The 19233-nt window shown below is 44.7% G+C and overlaps 1 protein-coding gene across 3 annotated transcripts in view; it reads right to left on the bottom strand.

Moving 5' to 3' along the window:
* The window catches only part of CPM (carboxypeptidase M), a 141499-nt gene that overhangs the window by 74929 nt on the left and 47337 nt on the right, over positions 1-19233 (bottom strand). The window contains exon 1 of one of the 3 annotated variants that reach the window (XM_069955864.1): positions 2132-2329. The exons of the other annotated variants lie outside the window; for them this stretch is intronic. Coding sequence (XP_069811965.1) covers positions 2132-2146 — 15 coding nt within the window. The 5' untranslated portion in view covers positions 2147-2329. Of the gene's footprint in view, positions 1-2131; positions 2330-19233 lie in introns of those variants that run through there. 3 annotated transcript variants of the gene reach the window in all.

Here is a 19233-nt window from a genome sequence, read left to right as displayed (position 1 = left end):
TATCGGCCGCTACGGGCGATAATCGTCCCGTGGAATAGAGTTCAACGATCAGCCGACATCGTTCATGTCGGCTGATCGTTGCAGTCGCTTGTTTTTCAACTGATATAGCAGCGATCTGCTGCCGTCGCTCCGTTGAATAGGAGCGTCGGCAGCAGACGCCGCTATATCCTATGGGCTGCCCAGACGATCAGCGATCACCCGGGCAGCCCCCCCCGCAGCTCCCCGCCGCCCCCTCCCGCACTCACCCGCTCGCTGCAGCCGCGTTGAATAGCGGCGGCAGCGAGCGGGCAACGAGGAGCAAACGAGCGCTGAGAGCGCTCGTTTGCTCCTCTCACCGACCCGTGTAATAGGCCCTTTAGTCTCTGTCTACAGTGGTTGCGAGCTACCATTTAAGGGTTCTCTCCCCCCTAATCACAGATTCAGTATAACACCTCCTTTCTGCCATCTCTAAGGGTCCATTTACACAGAAAGATTATCTGACAGATTATCTGCCAAAGATTTAAAGCCAAAGCCAGAAACAGACTATAAACAGAGAACAGGTCATAAAAGAAAGCCTGAGATCTCTCCTCTTTTCAAATCCATTCCTGGCTTTGGCTTCAAATCTTTGGCAGATACTCTGTCAGATAATCTTTTTGTGTAAATGGACCCTGACACTGAGAGATCAGAAAGTCTATCTGACCGACTGATTTATCGTATCCTCTCTGAATAGCAGCCAAACAGTAGGACATTCTGATGAAGACTATTCATTGACCTATATTTTTTACTCAGGTAACAAATACGAAATAAAAAGTCAGTGCAAAGGTGTTCATAGCTGCATTAGCATTATACACTTCATATAATGGCTGCTTACTTGTAATTTCAAGCCTCAATATAATGTTTTTCTTGCTATTCGTATGAATATATTTCTTTACACTGGCATAAAAAAATAAAACAATGTGTGATGCACAATTTTGCAACTAATGTTGTGTAGTACCTTTTAATGAGTAAAAAAAAATCAAGTAAAAAATGCTGCACGAAAAAAATCTATGTATTAGTAGATACTATTATGGGGAAAAAATGCAACAAAAGCTACATCATTAAGCTAGGGTTTTCCAGGAGAAAAAAGAAAGTATGCAAGAAGAATGTGTAAAGAAAGCCTAAAGGTCACGGTTACCAACATGCATACCTTTTACATGAAGCATTATAACAATCCTATCGCCATACATAAAATTATATGTTAGTTAATTCTAGTGTCTAAGGCTATGTTCACGCTACGTTTTTTCAGCTCCGTTTAAAATGATGTTCGTTATTTTGAGGCTAAAATAACAGACGTCATTTAGCAGCCTGGCCTCCCTGTAGTGCAATAACTGGTGTTTGTACATTATTCTAGTTTGGGGTTACTAATTGGCCTTTGGATGCGGCTTAATTGAAAAGTCCATTGAATTTAATAGTAAAAACGGAGAAAGAACGGTGAGAAAAGAAAAACTGTGTGCGAACTACTAATAAAAATGTCCGCTGTTTGCAAAAGACGCACAAAAATAATCATCATGTTCATTATTTTGACGTCCGCGGCAAAAACGTCCGTTATTCAATACATTGTGTGCATTGGACGTCCGTCTTCTCATTGACTTCAGTGCATTGCCATTGCAGTCAGTTAAATATGAAAATCGGAAGCCTTTTTATTAATTTTGACGTTGTGTGAACATAGCCTAACAGTTACTAAAACTGTATCTTGTTGTTATAGGCTTATTTCCCTTTTGCACCACTTATATTGGTTCTAACATGAAAAAATTAAAATAAAATAAATGCAATGGAGAAAAAAAATAATCATGACAAAAAAAATGAGAAACAACATATTGTGGTGATTGAGGGAGCTAAGCACAGGAATCTTCCATGACCCCAGTAACATCTATTCCCAGTGACAGTTCAGTGTCTAGGACTGTTACACTTAGAAGCCATGTCACCCCTAATACCATAAGGAAAAACGACTAAATAGTACTGAAACATACAGGGGCTCACAGACCAAGTATCTAACTGAGCCATCTAATCTGATGTCACTGCTGCACTAAAGAGCATGTAGCCAGGAGTTAGAAAGTTGCCATTGGCCGGTGAATAACTTTAGCAGAGCGCTCTAGGCAGCCGGTCCTATTACCTGCAGCAGCACCATGGCCAGCCAGTGGCAGTGACAGCCCTGCAGAAGCTTGCCTCGGTCCCGGGAGATCCCTGCTGTCCAGGCTGCTCTGGTAGTCTGCAGCACCCCAGCCCCGGCTCCTCTGCTTCCTGGGACTCGCTGAGCGCTCTGCTGCCCCTAGCGGCGGTCTCCTACAGTGCACAGTGTGACCCCCGCACTCTCTGTGTAACCAAATAGTTTCCTAGGGTTGGGTGTGAGCCTTATGTTATGTGAATGAGGGGCGGATCACACACTGTAAGCAGCATGACTAATGACGATGATGATACCTCATTGTAAACTCACCATGTATGTTTCAACATGTTCAGAAGAGGGCAGCCCACGTCCATGGCTGTCTGGCTACATATACATGATCTGCTGTATTATGGAACATTACAGAATAAATTGACGCACTAAAACTGCTTTATTGATGCACTAAAATTGCTTTTCAACTACTTTCTAATTTCATACAATATGAGAGTATACACACACCTCCTTACTAAGAAACTATATGCTATTTACAAGGGGACAGGCACCTTTCACAATTGTAGATAGTTCAGATTGTAGTCCAGCAGTAAGTAAAACATTGACTTTATGGAAGTCCTTTAAAGCCCCTTTACACATCAGTATTATACAGTCAGATCCCTAATTGCTGACAGTATAGTACCCATTTATTTAAATGGATACTTTTACACATGGGTAGTAGTCATTACAACCAATAGGTCCATGCAGACGGACGGATACACATCTGAATCCTGTTCATAGTTGCGGGACTGCAATTACGGACATAATTACTAATTGGGTCTCTAAACCAGGAGTACAAATTTATTTAAAAATGCAACATAATTACAAGGGAAGCCATCCAAATCACTTTAAAGAGGTAGTGCGGCGCTAAGAAATTATTCACAAAATAACACACATTACAAGGTTATACAACTTTGTAATGTATGTTATGTATGTGAATGGCCCACTTCCCGTGTTCCCCGCCCCCGCCTGTGTACCGGGAAGTGTAGTGCAGTATACATACCGGATCCGTGTTGACTGACCCCGTCAAAGACGTCATCTTCGGGAGGCCGGCCGACCCGCTCCTGCCGTCCCTCATGCCAGCCCCCCCTCTGCCACGTCATCAGCTGCTCAGCCGCTATTGGCTGAGCATAACTGTGCTCAGCCAATCGCAGCTGAGCACAGTTATGACGCGGAAGGTGCACTACACTTCTGGGTACACGGGCGGGGGTCGGGGAACACGGGAAGGGGGCCATTCATAACATACATTACAAAGTTGTATAACTTTGTAATGTGTGTTATTTTGTGAATAATTTCTTAGCGCCGCACTACCCCTTTAAGCCTATGTTCCCACACAGGATTTTTCCTCAGTATTTTGCAAGCAAAACCAGGAGTGGATTGAAATAATTAAAATAACAGCAATTTTTTGCCATTAACTAACAGCAATCCACTAAATTTCAGCAGTGTGAGAACATAGAGGGACATTTACTAAGGAGTCTAATGTGTGCAACTATTCTAATAGGGATTTGTGTGTATTTTGTTCCAATATCTTGTGACTGATTCATTAACATGTAGCACTGCCATAGTAAATGCATCTAAATAATAAGGCTCAAAAAGGCGCAACTATGAAAAAATTGCGCAGTTTTATTCACCTGGTTCTGACCAGACATAAGCTTGCGCCTGTTTATGCGACTTTTTAATAAGTCGCAAATGATAAATTGGGCGCTAATCCCGGATTATGCAAACTTTTTGGTGAATACTTAAAACAGGCAGATTAAAAAAAAGTTGCATCTTAAAATATTCACCTGTCGAATACTGGTTCATAAGTAGAACTTAGACCAAAAATGGGTAAAAAATGCAATTATTCACCAAAATTTAGCCCTTGATAAATGTCCCCCGCAGTCTGTCTGTGTTTTCAATCCACTCCTGGTTTTGGTTGTCAAATATTGAGCAAAAATACTGTGTGGGAATATAGCCTAATACCGTTACTTTTTTTTTTTTTTTTTAAAGCTAGGCTACACTTTAACCCCTTAAGGTCAAAGCCAATTTTCGTTTTTGCGCTTTTGCTTTTTCCACTTTATGTTTAACCCCTTGCCTCTAAAGCCTGTTTTGGCCTTAATGACCAGGCTCATTTTTCAAAATCTGACCTGTCTCACTTTATGCGCTTATAGCTCAGTGATGCTTTAACGTATGCTAGCGATTCTGAGATTGTTTTTTCGTCACATATGGCACTTTATGTTAGTGGCAAAATTTAGTCACTACTTTGTGTGTTTTTTGTGAAAAACATCAAAATATCATGAAAAATTTGAAAATTTAGCATTTTATGAACTTCTGAAATTCTCTGCTTTTAAAGAAGGAAGTCATAGCACATAAATTAGTTACTAAATCACATTACCAATATGTCCTCTTTATTCTGGCATAATTTGGGAAACATATTTTACTTTTTTAGGGTGTTATGGGTCATAGAAATGTATCAGCAAATTATAAAATTTTCATAAAATTTCCAAAAAGGATTTTTTTTAGGGACCAGTTCTTTTTTTAAATGGATTTAGAAGTCTGTTATCCTGAAAACCCCCATAAGTAACCCCATTTTGGAAACTACACACCTTAAAGAATTAATCTAGGAGTATAATGAGCATTTTAACCCTACAGTGGCTGGAGGAAAGTATTCACAATTAGGCCGTAAAAAAATCGAAAATAAAAATTTTCCAATATTATATATGTTTAGATTAAAGTTTCTCATTTTCAAAAGGAACGTGAGAAAAAAAGTATGCCAAAATTTGTAACGCAGGTTCTCCTGAGTACAACGGTACCCCATATGTGGGCGTAAACCACTATATAGGCGCACAGCGGGGCTTAGGAGGAAGGGAGCGACAATTGGCTTTTTTAATGCAGATTTTGCTGAAGAAGTTTCTAAGCACCAGATGCGTTTGCAGAGCCCCTGTAGTGTCAGCAGAATAGAATCCCCCCAAAAGTCACCCCATTTTGGAAAGTGCACCCCTCAAAGAATTCATATTTGGGTAGGATGAGCATTTTGACCCCACAGGTATTAGAGGAAAGTATTCAAAAGAAGACAGTAAAAATGAAAAACCTGAATTTTTCCAATAATATGTTCGTTTAGTTTGAAATCTCTCAATTTCACGAGGAACAACAGAAAAAAAGTACACCAAAATTTGCAACGCAGGTTCTCCTGAGTAAAAAGGTACCCCATATGTGGGCATAAACCACTGCATGGGCACACAGCGGGGCTCAGAAGGAAAGGAGCGCCAATTAGCTTTTTTAATGCAGATTTTGCTGGAGAAGTTTCTGAGCGCCAGGTGCGTTTCCAGAGCCCCTGTAGTGTCCACAGAAGAGAACCCCCCAAAAGTCACCTCATTTTGGAAAGTACACCCCTCAAAGAATTAATCTTGGGGTGCGGTGACCATTTTGACCCCACAGGTATTAGAGGAAAGTATTGAAAATTAGACAGTAAAAATGAAAAACTCGAATTTTTCCAATAATATGTTCGTTTAGTTAAAAATTTCTCAATTTCACGAGGAATGGGAGAGAAAACGTACCCCAAAATCTGTAACGCAGGTTCTCCTGAGTAGAACTGTACCCCATATGTGGGCATAAACCACTGTATGGGCACACAGCAGGGCTCAGAAGAGAAGGAGTGCCAATTTGCTGGAGCAAAACCGCAGCTAGTAATAGTTATTAGAATAGCACAGTTACTAAAATACAATAAAAAAATGAGATTACAGGTAATGTGGAGGTGGTTATGGGTAATCTGGAGGTGGTTACGGGCAACCTGCGGCGGTTACGGACAACCTGCGGTGGTTACGGGCAATGTGGGGTGGTAACGGGCAACATGGGGTGGTAACGGGCAACATGGGGCGGTAACGGGCAACGTGGGGTGGTAACGGACAACGTGGGGTGTTACGGATAAACTGAAGCGCTTATAGGTAATCTGGGATGGGTACATGTTATTTGGGGTGGTTATAGCCAATCTGGAGAGGGTCACTGGCAATTTGGGGTGGTTACGGGCAACGTGCGGTGGTTAGAGGCAACGTGCGGTGGTCAGTGGCAACGTGCGGTGGTTAGAGGCAACATGCGGTGGTTAGAGGCAACGTGCGGTGGTTAGAGGCAACGTGCGGTGGTCAGGGGCAACGTGCGGTGGTCAGAGGCAACATTCGGTGGTCAGAGGCAACGTGCGGTGGTCAGGGGCAACCTGCGTAGGTTAGAGGCAACGTGCGGTGGTTAGAGGCAACGTGCGGTGGTTAGAGGCAACGTGCGGTGGTAAGGGGCAACCTGTGGTGGTCAGGAGCAACCTGCGGTGGTCAGAGGCAACGTGCGGTGATTAGAGACAACGTGCGGTGGTTAGAGGCAACGTGCGGTTGTTAGAGGCAAAGTGCGGTGGTTAGAGGCAACGTGCGGTGGTCAATGGCAACGTGCGGTGGTCAGAGGCAGCGTGCGGTGGTCAGGGGCAGCGTGCGGTGGTCAGGGGCAACGTGCGGTGGTCAGAGGCAACGTGCGGTGGTCAGAGGCAACGTGCGGTGGTCAGAGGCGGTGGTTACGGTCAAGATGTGGTGGTTATGGGCAACGTGCGGTGGTTACATGTAATCTGGCGTGTTTACGGACAACCTGCGGTGGTTACGGGCAAACTGGGGCGGATACGGGCAACCTGCGGTGGTTACAGGAGAAAACCGCAATACTGGGAGTAAACCGCAATTATTACTATAATAAAAAGTGTGTTTTATTTTATTTGTATGTTTTTCACTTTTTCACATTTACACTTTTTCACTTGTGCTTTTTACACTTTCATTTTTACTATATTACTATGATTACTGTAATATTTTCTATCACAGTAATCATAGTTTAGTGACAGAGACCAAATTGGTCTCTGTCACTTTAAATTTCCAGAGCTAACTGCTTCTGACGTGCATGCGCACATCAGAAGCAGTCAGGACGTCGAGGAGGACGGAGCTCCAGGATCAGGTAACGTATGTAGGGAAGGGGGGGGGGGTGACTGGGGGACGGGGGTGACTGGGGGGGTGGGGGGGGGCGACTTGGGGGGGGGCACGGTGACACTTTTTATCCCCTGTCACCAATGATTTATGGTGACAGGGGATAAAAAGTGCTGGCAGCACTGGGAACAGGCGATCAGCGGTATATAGTATATACCGCCGATCGCCTGTTCCGGGACCCCACAGGGGGGTCCCCGATCACTGCCCCATGCTCTCCGCTACCTCTGGTGGCGGAGAGCATGGGGTTTTCATTCATTTTTTTATTTCCATCGCTGCGATGGAAACATCGTTTGTTCGCAGCGATGGGGGCGGCCATCTTGGATTTGATGGCCGCCCGGGGAGGGGGGGGGGTTAGATATCGGCCACTAGGGGGCTGATCTGAGGTCTGATTAATACTTATTTCATCTCCCCCCACCATGGATTCACAGTGGGGGGAGATGAAATGCAGCGGCGGCGCCGGTAATGGCCGGTACTGGCGGATCGCCACTACAACGGTGATAGCGGCGATCCGTCAGTACCAGGGGGAACAGGGAACTGCCGGGGGAGGATCTGTAGTGGTGGCGGGAGGAGGCAACATGCCACAGCCCCCTCCCGCCGCCCGATCGCCTCCCAATCCAGAAATATCCCCATAGACGCTGCGGTCGCATTGACCGTGGTGTCTATGGGGTTAACTGCCCGTGGGGAGCACGGCTCCCCTCCGGGCAAAGGCAGCGGGAGGAGGCTATGTGACATAGCCTCCTCCCGCTGCCCGATCTCACCTAGGGACAGCGGGGGGAGGCAGGGAAGACATGACGTTTGGGAAACGTCATGTTGCAGGAACTACCTGCTTTACATGACGTTTCCCAAACGTCATTTTGCGGCAAGGGGTTAAAAGGCCATAGCACTTGCATTTTTTCACCTAGAGACCCATATGAGCCCTAATTTTTTTAGACATCAATTGTACTTTGCAATGACAGACTTTCCCATAAAATATGCAGCAAAACCGGAAAAAAATCATTTGCGCTGTCAAATTGAAAAAAAAGGAATTTGTTTTCATTTCAGGGAGTTTTGTGTTTACGCCATTCGCCCTGGGGTAAAACTGACTTGTTATGCATGTTCCTCAAGTCGTTACGATTACAATGATATGTAACATGTATAACTTTTATTTTATCTGATGGCTTTTAAAAAATAAAATGCTCCTTAAAATCGTTCTATTCCCATGCTTATAGCGCTTTTATCCTTTGGTCTATGGGGCTGTGTGAGGTGTCGTTTTTTGCGCCATGACATGTACTTTCTATCGGTACCTTAAATGCCCATATGCAACTTTTTGATCGCTTTTTATTTAATTTTTTCTGGATTTGATGCGACCAAAAATGCACAATTTAGCAGTTTGGAATTTTTTTGGAGGCCATAGCAATGTATTGCCGAGCTGGGATCAGCGTCATTGCGACGCTGAGTCCCAGCCCGGTCAGAAGCACGGATCTCCCCATCACGATCGCATCGCAGGAGGGAGATCCGTCCCACTAGACACCAGGGATGCACGGAGCTAAGCATCTAAATGCAGCTGTCAGGTTTGACAGCTGCATTTAGATGCTTAATTAGCCGGAGCGGCAACGGGACCCACTCCGGCTAATAGAGGCACCCCCTGGCTGCAGATCACAGCCGGGATCAGCGCCGTTCAGAGCGGGGTCCCGGCGGGACCCCTCTCTGAACTCCCCCCGCGTCACCATGACGTACCAGGTACGTCATGGGATGCTAAGGGGTTAAATTGTCTACAAAAAGGCTGGGTTCACACTGCGTTTTTGCAGTCCGTTTATTGGATCCATTTTATGGGAAAATCCGTTTTTTCAGACATTTTTTCTTATGATTACTTTTTGGCTGTTTACACTCTGTACAAACAACGGGTGTTCTGCGTGAACGACCGTCGTTTAACGCGATGATCATGAATTCCGTCTGTTCCACGCGGAACTGCCGTTATGTGTACAGCGTGTGAACATAGCCTAAAAGTAATTATTTAAAAACAGATCCAATAAACGAACTGCAAAAACGCAGTGTGAACCCAGCCTGAGGAAGCCTGAGCAAGCAGCCTCGGGATGGTCCTTGCACGGAGGACATCAATACTTGGCCAGGGTGCGTGCACACTACTAATTTCCCGCATATAACCCGCGGCGGATTCCTTCGCTCGTACCCACAGGCGACGGCACGCATCTATGCCCATGCCATAGACACTATTCTATGCACGGGCGGATTCCGCTTTCCGCCGAAAGAATTCACATGTCACATCTTTTGGCGGAATGTGTAAAACGCCCGTGCATAAATTAGTGTCTATGGTACTAGTGGAGATGCGCGCCGCCACGTGCGGGTATGAGCAACTGAATCTGCCGCGGGTTATACGCGGGAATTCTGTAGTGTGCACGCACCCTCAGTGAGTGAGAAAATATATGAGCATAGTGGCTGGAAAGCATTTATCTGTAGACACTTTTTTACAATGCAACCGGTATTAAGCCTCATTACCAGAAATCTCTAAACATTCTTTGAGCTGTGTGCTCTGTGAGTTTGGATTTCTCATCCTGAGGTTGTTACCCCCCATTTCTCAGAGTATCTCAATGACTCACTGTTATTAAAACATTGCCAGAGTAAACATTTAAAGGTTAGGTCTAAATATTTAAGAGCGCAGTAACTGTGTATAATTCTGCTCGAGCCAATTCACATTTTCTGAAACCTCTTTGACTAAAGTAAAGTTTACATAGTTTTTATTATATTGAGTATATTATGGGGGGGGGGGGGGTTCAATAGGACTGCTGAAATTAATTATTTGTCATTGTACCATAACTTAATATTTTAAAGCGAATGTACCACTAGGTACATAGTTTTGTGTTTTTTAAATTAACAGATTGCTGCCAGTGCGGGGATGCCAGTGGTGCGGTCCTTCTTTTGAACCGCTGCCCCGTTCCCATGCATGTCGCTGGTCTATTACCAAGCACTGGCCCAGCATGAAGCAAAAGCAGGACCGCACCACTGGTCTGTTAATTCAAAAAACACAGAGCAATGTACCTAGCGGTACATTCACTGAAAAAGATATAGCATCTCACTGGGCACCAATCACACATTTAAATTTAAGTACAGCTATGGACCTTGGTGGCAGTGTAGTAGAAAACTATAGCCCCCTGTCAAAGTTACACTCTGCTGTACAGACCCTAAAGGAAGACCCCAGAGATATCTATCATCATGTGTAGCTTTGCTGTAAATCAGACTTCCAGAAAAAGTAAAAAAATGGGTGATGGGCGAGTACTAAAATGCTCGGGTGCTCGTTACTCGAGACGAATATCTCCCGATACTCGAGTGCTGGTTTCGAGTAACCAACCCCATTGAAGTCAATGGGAGACTCGAGCATTTTTGCAGGGGACCCAAGTTCAGTAGGGGGAAGGTCGTGTGAAAACCTGTCAACCTCAGAAAATTATGGAAACACCATGGAAATGGACAGGAAACAGCAGGGGCAGCATGTATGCATGCCTCTGAGGCTGCCTAATGGCACCATTATGCCTAATTCTGTGCAATAGCCTGGTTAAAACAGAGGTAGGCATATGGACCACCCAAAAACTCAGCCTGACACAGCATGGCAGTGAGAACACAGGGAACAATTAAAACAGAGGTAGCATAGCATGAATCAGCCCAAAATTTCAGCCTGACGCAGCATGGCGGTGAGGAAAGAGTGATCAAGGTGAAAGTGGTAGCCAGTCAGCCTTCCAAAAATTATACCAGACCTAGCATGGCAGTGAGCACACAGAAAACTCCCGGGAGCAGCAGTAGCCAACATGGAGGCCAGGCAGGAGCAACAGTAACCAACATGGAGGCCAGGCAGGAGCAACAGTAACCAACATGGAGGCCAGGCAGGAGCAACAGTAACCAACATGGAGGCCAGGCAGGAGCAACAGTAGTCAACATGGATGCCAGTGAAGGCCCAGCAATAGCCAACAAAGAGGCAAGGGCAGGCACACCAGTAGTCAACATGAATGCCAGTAAAGGCCCAGCAGTAGTCAACATGGATGCCAGTGAAGGCCCAGCAATAGTCAACATGGATGCCAGTGAAGGCCCAGCAATAGCCAACATGGAGGCAAGGACAGGCACAACAGTAGTCAACATGGATGTCCATTACTGCTCTAGTCAATCCTGCCTTAAAAATGGCTACAACATTGAAAAAAGGTAGAGGGTAGTGGTGAAAGAATGGCATAGGACACCCGTAAGATAAGATGACATCCACAGATAATATGGTTTGAAATGGACAAGACAAGGAAGGTAAGGGCAGGCCCAGCAGTAGTCAACATGGATGCCAGTAAAGGCCCAGCAGTAGTCAACATGGATGCCAGTTAAGGCCCAGCAGTAGCCAACAAGTAGCCTTCTACCCCCAGCACCCTTTCAATTTTCAATTTGACTGTAGTACCCACTAGTTTAGGGGCGGCTGTACGGTACAATGTGGTAGTGGCTGGACCTAGATACACACTCTGTGATACCCCCTTACAATGAGCAGTGAAGTTTTATGCAGGTGTACTACAAATCCCATTAATACAGTGTAGTACCCACTAGTTTAGGGGGGGCTGTATGGTACAATGTGGTATTGGCTGGACCTAGACACACACTGTGATACCCCCTTACAATGAGCAGTGAAGTTTTATGCAGGTGTACTACAAAACCCAGCAATACAGTGTAGTACCAACTAGTTTAGGGGGGGCTGTACGGTACAATCTGGTAGTGGCTGGACCTAGACAAACGCTGGGATACCACCGTTCAACGAGCAGTGAAGTTCTGTGCAGGTGTACTACAAATCCCAGCAATCCAATGTAGTACAGCAGGACCACCAGCCCCAAAATAAAAAAAAAGAGTACACTGAGCACTTCTTAGGGGTGTGTATGCAACACCTAATGTCCCCTTTCTGCCAGCAGCTGATCACCACAGTGGGCTGGCTTAAATCGTGGTAGCAGCACTGCAAGTCCCAGCCAGCAGTCTATAGTAATATTATTAAAAAACAATTTGAAGCCCTGAAAAGGGCTGTTTGTTTGTATTGCTAGTATTCCCTGCCTACTGGAACGCTAAATCCTACACTGACCCTCTCCCTGAGAAGCAGCAGCTCTGTCCCTGATCTCTCCCAGTATACGTCTGAAGCGAGCACTGCCGGCGCCAAGTTTTATATGGCAGGGTCATCTGATCTGGCCAACCAATCGCTGCTATCGACATGTATGGGTCCCACGTGATTGCAGGATGTCCCAAAGAGTCTCCTGCATGTTTATTGGCTGAGAAATAGCGCCCAAACTTACAGAAAACGGATGATGAGATTTTCTCGAGTATCGCGAGATGCTCGTCCGAGTAACGAGTACCATCGAGTACCCTAATACTCGATCGAGTACCAAGCTCGGACGAGCATGCTCGCTCATCAGTAGTAAAAAACTTACAATCCCAAAAAGCTTACAATACGGCTGGCGTTCGCCATGGAAAATGGGGAAATGTCCCCCAGGGTGAGTAAACAAATAAAGGATCTGAGGAAGGGAAGTGTCCCAGAAAGCAATATCCATTTTTACTTATTCTTCTTGTTTTTATTCTCATAATAGAAGCAACTACATTTTTAGCTATTTGCTGCTGAAATCTGAAGTTTAATTCTTAGCAGCACTGGACCTTGGGATTGTAAGCTTTTTATTTTTCCTGATATTCTGATAGATGGGCCCTACCATGCTTTGGGAGTATCCCGGGCATCAACACTGGCGGCTGGAAGCCTTTCCTGGACCACTTTACCCAATTCATTTGGAGAAATATGCACAAAGCCCAAGGGGCCTAATATACCTATAATATAGGACACATTCTTATCTACAATTTCATTGCCATCTTTTTGTACTCTTGTTTTCTACATAAATCAGACTTGAGAACTTATCATAACTCTTTTCATATATTTAAAGAGCACCTGTCATTTATTGGTCAGAAGAACAAGCGGGGTGATGACCACGCTGCCGCCCGCTCCTCTCCCCGCTTTGTGTTTGCAACCTAGACTAACCCCATAAACTTGCAATGAAAGCTCACGTGACACAGAGCTGGGAGTAAATGTGCTACTTGCAGACTTCTCCTGGCTCGTTCTCCTGATTAGTCGCGGTCTCTCTGACATATCAGATAATTATTTTTTTTTATGATCATGCTCATTTAAGTGCTTAAAGGGAAAGTGAAAATCTTTTTCTTTCAAATCAACTTGTTTCAGAGAGTTATATAGATTTGTAATTTACTTCTATTTAAAAATCTCAAGTCTTTCCATACTTATTAGCTGCTGTATGTCCTGCAGGAAGTGTTGTTTTCTTTTCAGTCTGACACAGTGCTCTCTGCTGACATCTCTGGCCGAGACAGGAACTGTCCAGAGCTCTCCTGCTCTGGACAGTTCCTGTCCCCGATTTCCTATAGGACATACAGCAGCTAATAAGTACTGGAAGACTGGATATTTTTAAATAGAAGTAAGTTACAAATCTATATAACTTTCTGAAACCAGCGCAATGATCTACAGATCTGGGCTGCAGCAGCCAAGAGCATTACAGCACTGATCTAATTGATCAGTGCTGTATAACATATACTACACTGATCTCTATGAGAGAACACTGCAGTTGTATTAGAAGTCCCCCCAGGGTACGTCAAATTAAGGTATTTGTAAAAAAAAAAAATTATCTATCAATAAAAAAGTCCACTCCCCTAATAAAAGTTTAAATCACACCCTTTTCCCATTTTATAAATAAAAATAAATACATAAATACACATATTTGGTATCACCACATGCGTAATCACCTGAACTATTAAATTATTGCATTCCTGATAATGCACAGTAAACGGAGTAAGCGCAAAAAAGTTGGATATGCGTAAGCAAAGTACCGATAGAAAGTACAGATTATGGCGCAAAAAATGACACCTCACACAGCCTCATAGACCAAAGGATAAAAGCGTTATAGTTGTTGTATATTGGTAAAAGCGTTATAGGAATGGTAATAGAGCGATTTTAGGGACATTTAGTTTTCTTTTAAAAGGTTTAAATTATTTAAAAGCTGTCAAGTAAAATAAAAGTTATGCAAGTTACATATCATTGTAATTGTACCGACTTGAGGAACAAAGTGAAAATTGGCTTGGTCCTTAAAGGGTTAAAGAGGACATCATTGCTTCAGTTCTTCTAAGGCCCCGTTCCCACTGAGCAAAGGTAGCGGAACATGTTCATTCTTCAGCGCGTACAGAGCAGGAGCGCGCGCCTCCCATAGACTCCCATTATGAGCGGGAGGCTAGCGGCTTTGCTTACCTTTGCTTAGTGGGAACGGGGCCTAAGGTGGCATCTACTATCATACCTTGACAATTACCTCTGTAGCCATCTTCACTAGGGATGGTCCGAACCGAGTTCGGATCGTGTTCGTACGAACCCGAACCCTCGGTAATGATTCCCGCTGTCTGCCCGCTCCGTGCAGCGGGCGGATCCAGCGGGAGGACCACCTGGAAAAATGGGATACAGCCATAGCCATAGGCTGTATCCCATTTTTCCAGGCGGTCTTCCCGCTGGATCCGCCCGCTGCACGGAGCGGGCAGACAGCGGGAATCCGATGCCGAGCGTTCGGGTTTGGACCATCCCTAATCTTCACCTTTTTCTTTTAAATCCAACAGATCCATAGCATAATCCATCTACTATTTTTATGCACTGTACCTGTTATGCCATGTTTTCATCTGTGCTTGCACACTAGGAAAAAAGGTTATGGGTTGTGTCATATACCCATCTGTCCGCAGCCATTTTCAGTACAAGTGTGATGTTGCTGACCTTGGTGAAAGACCTGGATGACTAGGATGCAGAGCCCAAATTTTCTAAAGACCTGCTAACTGTCACGGCCGCGGCGGCGTCCCGTGCTCCGGGCCGCCGCCGCGACCTCTCCATGCAGCTGCCGGGGTCCATGTGCAGGGACCCGGCGCTGCTACGAGTTTGGCCCTGGGGGGCGCCTTACCTCGCCCCGCTCCTGGCACCCGCTGTGCCGGCCGGCGCGCGCGTCCCCGCCTCCTAGGGCGCGCGCGCGCCGGCTGTCTCAGATTTAAAGGGCCAGTCCGCCCCTAATTGGAAGTTGCACTAATCACTTCCTATAAATTCCAGCCCTGCCCCACTACAGGTGTTGGAGCCTCTACATGCTTCCCATAGCGTTTGGCCCAGCTCCCTGTTGTTCCTGATTCCTGTCCGCTACCTGGTCCCTAGTCCTGGTTCCTGGTTCCTGCTCCTCTGTTACACTATTGCTCCTGTGTTCAGCCTGTCACCTGCGGTTACGCCTACAGACCTCTGCCAGCACCATCTCCTGCCTACTGCTCCTGCCACGCCTCGCCTGCCGTCACTAGCAACCAAGCCAGGGGTAGCGACCTGGGGGTCGCCTGCCGCAGCAAGTCCATCCCGCCTTGCGGCGGGCTCTGGTGAAAACCAGCGGCCCCTTAGACTCCGCTCCCTGGTGAGGTTAGTGCTATCGCTAGTGACGGTCCAGTGGATCCACTATTCCAGGCGTTACACTAACATATTGAATGGGGGACACACACAAAAAAAAGAGTGAAGTGAAGTAAAACTCTTATCATGTGATTACCGGTGGCTGAAGAAGTTGGATGTAGCATATGTTTCCCAGGCAGGCTTAGGAGTAAGGGAAGAGAGGCTGCACAGGAGGGGAAAACAGGCCAGACAGGTAGGGTCACCACCAAATGGACATATATGAGCAAAACCACTAAGAAAGGAGAAAACCCAGATAACAAGCCAAAGGACCAAAACTAGAAAGTCAGATAGAGAATACAGGTTAGGCAGGCTAGGTCAATACCAGGAGATCATATACCAAACAAGACAGAAAGACAAAGAATGGCGCACCCGCAATATGATAATGAATAAATCTGATATCTTTATTTTCAAAACACATAAACAAAACAACAAATGGACATACACTTAAAAACACCTAAAAACCCAATCCGGGTAAACCATCACAGGGAATACTCGTAATAATATACGTGTCCCTCTAGCCGCAGCCCCAATAGCAAATAAATGTCAGGCCCTGTATCCTGTCTAAACAATTGAATCGGAGACCCTGACTATTCAAAGTACATATGTCCTAAAGTGCACGTGCTCACAAAAATGACATAAACTAATTCATAGACAAATAAACAGTCATGTATGAAATATCAATACTGAAAATCATGAAAATCCCCCCCCAAGAAAGTGACCAAGTGCATAACCTATCCTATCATTTCAAAAAGTCAGGGTCAAAGCCATACAGAATAATCACATATCACCCAGGGCTCTGAGATGGGGCTCCGGTCTGTAACCCTACGCGTATCGTCACCTCACGTGACTTCGTCAGGGGTAACGGTTCAACATTCAATACATCATTTTATACCCATTTGCCCCCCCAAAAAAACTTAAATAAAATTGCATACAGGTGTCCATTACCATGTCCACTGAGGGAGAGCGCCCACCGGCCCCCATCATGGCGGATAGCGGCGTGCGTATCACACGGTGCGCATGACCACGAGTATGGTATTTACCCCACATGAATACATTGATGGGACCCCATAATGTGATAAGTAGATAACCCCCAGTAATTAATAAATGGGTAAAGCATGGGTGGCTGAATGATAGATGTGGTGTGTCCAAGCATGTTACATAGAGATATTATGTGATTATGTATAATTACTTTATTTATGGTATTGGAGTCCTAACCTGGACATACACCATGAGAATGGTTTGTATCCCACATTAGTATATTGATGGGACCGCAATGTGATAGGTAGTTAACCCTCTATATTTGATGGTGTTTGACGGTATTACATAGAGGTATACATACACGGGTATTATATTGGAAATGGAAATCATGTGTATATTTAAGGGTACGTTATATGTGGTACGTTATACGTGGCTCCTATGTGTAATCAATGATCTATTATGGTTGATGTAACAATGGGTAAAGCATGGCTTTTAGGAGTTCTACATGATCTATTATAAAATAAAGGGTAAAAGATGTTGTCTATGAGCTCTACATGATCTATTATCCTCACTGGTATAGATATACAGAATTCTTGTCACTATGTTATAGAAGGTGGATAGAGCATGTGTGTTAAGAGTTATATATTTTTGGGATTCTGGTCACAATGCTAGAGATAGGTGGTGTATACTATTTAAGTATGGTTTATGATTTTAGGATATTATTATGATATTACTTATGTGAGTAGCGCAATTTACGATGTTTATAGGAGGGTTGTAATGTAGTGATTATGTGACTTGGTAGAATTATATGTTGGCGAAGTTATGTTTATTATCTCGCCAGTATTATTTATACATCACCCATGTAATGTACGGTATTATCTATGTGAGTAGCGTAGAGTGTATAGCGATCATGTGACATGTGATCATGTGTTCACCGTATAGCGGTCATGTGATTTGGTGGAACGCATGTGCAGACATGTGATTCCGGATGGAACGCATGGTTGAGTTCCGGAGATAACGTGGTGGAACGCACTTCCGGTCATGCGCACCGTGTGATACGCACGCCGCTATCCGCCATGATGGGGGCCGGTGGACGCTCTCCCTCAGTGGACATGGTAATGGACACCTGTATGCAATTTTATTTAAGTTTTTTTGGGGGGGCAAATGGGTATAAAATGATGTATTGAATGTTGAACCGTTACCCCTGACGAAGTCACGTGAGGTGACGATACGCGTAGGGTTACAGACCGGAGCCCCATCTCAGAGCCCTGGGAGATATGTGATTATTCTGTATGGCTTTGACCCTGACTTTTTGAAATGATAGGATAGGTTATACACTTGGTCACTTTCTTGGGGGGGGGATTTTCATGATTTTCAGTATTGATATTTCATACATGACTGTTTATTTGTCTATGAATTAGTTTATGTCATTTTTGTGAGCACGTGCACTTTAGGACATATGTACTTTGATTAGTCAGGGTCTCCGATTCAATTGTTTAGACAGGATACAGGGCCTGACATTTATTTGCTATTGGGGCTGCGGCTAGAGGGACACGTATATTATTACGAGTATTCCCTGTGATGGTTTACCCGGATTGGGTTTTTAGGTGTTTTTAAGTGTATGTCCATTTGCTGTTTTGTTTATGTGTTTTGAAAATAAAGATATCAGATTTATTCATTATCATATTGCGGGTGCGCCATTCTTTGTCTTTCTGTCTTGTTTGGTATATGTTCTGGTATAAGGACATTGGCAGCATCCCATTTAGAGACTTTTAGTAGCTCCCACCTTCTCTTCTTGTATAGCAAGTGTTGTGGTATGAAGTGGGCTAGTCACACTCCTTTTCTGGTTGGTTGAGCAGGCTATCTTATTATTTTGTTCTTTGGAGTATACACAAATTTATGGTTGATATATGTTTAGAGTTGGCCAGGTTACAGTATGGAGGCCCGCGAGGCATTGTGGAACAGTCGGTTGGCAAATGTCTTTAGTTCCAGTGTAGAGACAAGTGGAGACCAAGAGTTTAATGATCTTGCTAGAGAGATTACAGAAGCCCATAAGCACATCACTCGGTTATGGTGGAATATCAGGAGTTTGGAGGAGTATTCTAAGTGTGCCATATTCCCAAAAGGGCTGAGGGTACAGATCTTTCCAGCGTGGGAGGTGACACCCACGTTTAAGGAGACATGGGAAACAGGCCTGATGCAATGTTCCAAAATAATAACCAACATGTTGCTTGAGCATGATAGAGCATTGATTACAGAAATAAAGGAGAAGCTAAAGGGGTTGGAATTGCGTCTAGGTACGTTTGATCAGGAGCGTTTGGTAAAGCCATTTCAGGAAAAATTGAAGAGTACTATTGACAAATATGAGAAAGAAATCATAGAAGGGAAGAAATGGAAATTCAATAGAGATCGACAGGACTATGAGAAACAATCAGTGTACAAATGGAAACATCAGGAGAATAAAAGAGGGAGGAAGAGAGCGATGGGCTCTAGGAAAGGAACAATGGATGGGAATAGAACTGAGGAAGCTAGTGGGAGTGATTTTTTTATCTTCCGGGGCAAGCGACACAGATGGGGGCACAGAGGGCAAAGAGGTAGGACCCGTA

This window comes from Dendropsophus ebraccatus, chromosome 1, assembly GCF_027789765.1.
Source record: "Dendropsophus ebraccatus isolate aDenEbr1 chromosome 1, aDenEbr1.pat, whole genome shotgun sequence".
Classification (NCBI taxonomy): domain Eukaryota; kingdom Metazoa; phylum Chordata; class Amphibia; order Anura; family Hylidae; genus Dendropsophus; species Dendropsophus ebraccatus.
Note: the sequence above shows the minus strand (reverse complement) of the source record. Positions and strands in the feature narration are given on the sequence as shown.